The sequence below is a fragment of the Populus nigra genome, chromosome 4, assembly GCF_951802175.1.
Source record: "Populus nigra chromosome 4, ddPopNigr1.1, whole genome shotgun sequence".
In the NCBI taxonomy this organism is placed as follows: Eukaryota; Viridiplantae; Streptophyta; class Magnoliopsida; order Malpighiales; family Salicaceae; genus Populus; species Populus nigra.
This window is the reverse complement of record NC_084855.1, coordinates 24,629,689-24,633,227: the sequence shown is the minus strand read 5'-3', so window position 1 is coordinate 24,633,227 and position 3,539 is coordinate 24,629,689. Positions and strand designations below refer to the sequence as shown.

The 3,539-nt window shown below is 34.1% G+C and overlaps 1 protein-coding gene across 1 annotated transcript; it reads left to right on the top strand.

Moving 5' to 3' along the window:
* The first annotated feature begins 650 nt into the window (after window positions 1-650).
* LOC133691165 (rho GDP-dissociation inhibitor 1-like) lies at window positions 651-3,310 on the top strand. Its single transcript, XM_062111537.1, has 5 exons — window positions 651-1,157; window positions 1,970-2,033; window positions 2,116-2,337; window positions 2,760-2,884; window positions 2,964-3,310. Exons 1-5 carry the CDS (start codon window positions 930-932, stop codon window positions 3,030-3,032), a joined length of 708 nt encoding a protein of 235 aa, XP_061967521.1. The 5' UTR covers window positions 651-929; the 3' UTR covers window positions 3,033-3,310.
* The last annotated feature ends 229 nt before the right edge of the window (window positions 3,311-3,539 follow it).

Here is a 3,539-nt window from a genome sequence, read left to right as displayed (position 1 = left end):
CCAATTATATATATATATATATTATGGTATAATTAATAAATACTTAGAGCCTTAGTGTTGGTAAATGGATATATTTCCTACTATCTTTGTAGCTTCGAACACCGAAAACACTCATAAAAAGTTTTTTTTAATATTTTATTATTTAAAATAATCTTATTATATTCCACACCACTCTTTGTAAATTTGGCATGCAAGAAAAAAAAAGTTAATAAGGATTAAAATTATAAAAAAAACAAAACATTAATTTTTTTAAGGGATGATTAGAAACATAATAATACTTATTTTTTAAAATATTTTTTTGTTTAAAAATATATTAAAATAATATTTTTTATTTTTTAAAAATATTTTTAACATAAACATATTAAAAAAACTAAAAATATAAAAAAAATAATTTTTTTTAAATATTTTCAAAAAAAACTTTAAAATATAAAAATAATCGTGCTATTACTCTAAGTCCATCTCACAGCCGACACCTCCCTCAAAACTAGGACAAGACAAAGACAAAGACAAAGACAAAGACAAAAAGACAGACTAGCTGACAAGCAAGGGAATTACTAGCATGTATTGGAACAACTGTGTTTTAGTCAATGGTTTTGTTAATAATTATTCTTTTCTCTTACTCTGGTTTCGAAATCTATTTTTGTTATGTATTTGGAAATATTTTTCAAAATATTTTTATTCTTTTTAGATTAATTATCAGAATAGATTTACAGGACTGTTCATAAAAAAGTTTTTAAAAAAATCAATTTCGTTGGTTTTTTTTTAAAAAAGAAAATATTTTTTTAACACTTCATATTCAATCCTAACCAGTGGACTGTGTCCTGTCTCTGTCGTCTAAAATCTTGAAACTGGGGTTTTCTTGTTCAAAAGTTTCAATCTTTTAGTGGCTTATCAGTAACTGTAGAAACTCTAGAGAGAGAGAGAGAGAGATGGAAAGTGGCAAGAAGGCAGAAGCAGGCCCATCAACAACAACAAGAGGTGGTTTTGATGAGAAACTAGAAAGGAAAAGGGAAACCAGTGAAACCCCACCTGCTGTAGCTGCTGCTATCGATGATGATGAGGACGATGATGGTGATGCTGTTGATAATGGAGTTCCTGTTGCTGGATTTGTTCCTGGGCCTTTGCTATCTCTCAAGGAACAGATTGAGAAAGACAAGGTTTTTCCTTACATCACTTTTACTTTTCTATATTTAACTTGGATTCGCAATTTTTGTTATGTCTAATTCAAGCTTAATAATTTCATAATGGAATCTAAAAATCTTGATGTTTTCTTTTAGTTCCTTTTATCCTTTCTTTGGTTGCTGTATATGTGGAACATTTGCCGTGATAAATCTCGATTTTTGGGTAACATGCTTCTGATTTTTGTAATTGAGACCTGATAAAATGAGATTTGCTACAGATTAGTTCATTTTTTGAGTGTTCCAGTGTGAGAGCTGGTCAGCCAACATTGCACTGAGCAGGTTGCTTTGCCTGTTTCTTTTCTCCCTTGTTAAATTCAACACCAAGCAAAGGGACCATTATTCTTTTTAAGTTTGCGTGTTAAAGGCCCAACTTTTCTCTACTGTTAGTGTTCTTAGATGGGGTTGTGACAGTTTTATATTGTATGGGAAGCGATTTGGGTATATTACAGTTAATTTATCTCACTTCTGTTTCCCACAAATTTTTTAATTGATGCCTCCTTTGTGTTTCGAATCGTGGCTAATCGGTGATAGTTAATAAGGTTATAATGAAATATCAAATGAAATTAATGTAAAGTTGGCAGCCGCAACAATCTTGAATCAAATGTTTTATAGCCTGTTTATTGTTGTTTACATTTTCTTTTGTTCTTCATTCGACAAAATAAAATACAACATGGGATCATTTTAACCATGTGATGCCATGACATGAAAGTAAAAATCGAACTCACTGGCATGGCAATGGCTGCTGGATGCACATGAACATAATTTTAAAAGCCAGTTGTGCTTTGCAGGAAGATGATAGCTTGAGGAGGTGGAAAGAGAAGCTACTTGGCTGCGTTGAAAGTGATTTGAATGGTTTGATTCAGGCATCCTTTTAGTCAATAACTGAGTTTTTCCCGTTTCACATAATCACGTATTTATATTTGTGTTTTGTTAGGCCAACTGGAACCTGAAGTCAAATTCCACTCGATAGGAATTATATCTGATGACATTGGGGAAATAAACACTCCCTTGCCCGTTGATGAAAGTAAGAGTGGTCATCCCCTTTTCGCTCTCAGGGAAGGATCTCGATACCAGCTTAAGCTAACATTCAGTGTTCTGCACAATATTGTTTCTGGCCTTGCATACTCAAATACAGTGTGGAAGGGGGGGATACAAGGTGCATAATCATCTAGCCCTCTGCATTTAGAACTTTTTACTTTATGCTTCTGAAGGGATGGACAAGTCTTGCAGATATGACTAATTAAACCCACATCTGTTATCAGTACCAAAAGGTGGCACTTCTTAAAAAAATAGATAAAAATCAGATGTTATTCGAGTCTTATCAGGCTTGATACCATAGCAGGTTACAATAACATACATGGACAATATTGTTCCTTTCTTTCTCATTTCTGATTGGGGGTTGGCTGACGAAGGCGTAGATACAAGTGCTAAAGAGAGCAATCATGTCATCCTCACACTGCTTTCAATCTTTTAGTTTGTTAAGATCACATATCCTGCAATTGTGCATTTTGTCTCTCAGGGAACTGTTTTATTATTACCATTAGCTCTCTGTGACTGTTTTCATTTCTTGAGTGTCAGTTGATCAAAGCAAAGGAATGCTGGGTACTTTTGCTCCTCAGCGGGAACCGTATGTCCATACTTTGGAGGAGGACACAACTCCATCTGGTGTGCTAGCAAGGGGAACTTATTCTGCAAAGCTTAAGGCAAACATCTTTTCGTGAGAATTTCTTCTGTGTGCTACTGTTAAGCTCTTTTTACATTCTTGGTTGCTGTTTGATGCAGTTCGAAGACGATGACAGAAGATGCCATATGGAGCTCAAATATTCCTTTGAGATTAAGAAGAGACGCTAGCCAAATTTTGCTGCGAGGAGTTTCCTCATGTTTTCATGTGTTTCTTTGTTCCTTTCCTTTTTGGTCTTATTAAGTAAACAGATGTTTTTCGAACCTGTTGAATTTACTATAGCATTTAGGTGCAAGGAAATATAGTTTTCGTTTTTTTCTTAAATAACTTGTCTCTGCTTCTTTGAATCATAGCCTCCGTTGATGTGGGAGGAACATGATGAGTTCTTGCTGCCACAGCAACCGAGAGTTCATACGGCAAGTTAACTTGTTTCATCCTTTTGCCTTTCCGATTCTTACTCGAGGTTTTCCTTCATCTGCAATTCAACTTTGCTTCAAATTCAAGGCTTATAGTCAAATTTCAGTACTGACAGCAATGAAAATGAGTAGGAATAGGTTAAGTGACAATACTGACAGCAATGAAAATGAGTAGGAATAGGTTAAGTGACAATCCATCTCAGTGAAGTTACGACAGTTAAATGGTAACTTGAAAAAAAAATCATTCATCGTTTTATTGCA

Coding starts and splice junctions, on each gene's coding strand:
- LOC133691165 (XM_062111537.1), top strand. CDS start 930: ATGGAAAGTGGCAAGAAGGCAGAAGCAGGCCCATCAACAACAACAAGA. Junction 1,158..1,969: donor AACAGATTGAGAAAGACAAG/GTTTTTCCTTAC, acceptor TGTGCTTTGCAG/GAAGATGATAGCTTGAGGAG. Junction 2,034..2,115: donor CGTTGAAAGTGATTTGAATG/GTTTGATTCAGG, acceptor GTGTTTTGTTAG/GCCAACTGGAACCTGAAGTC.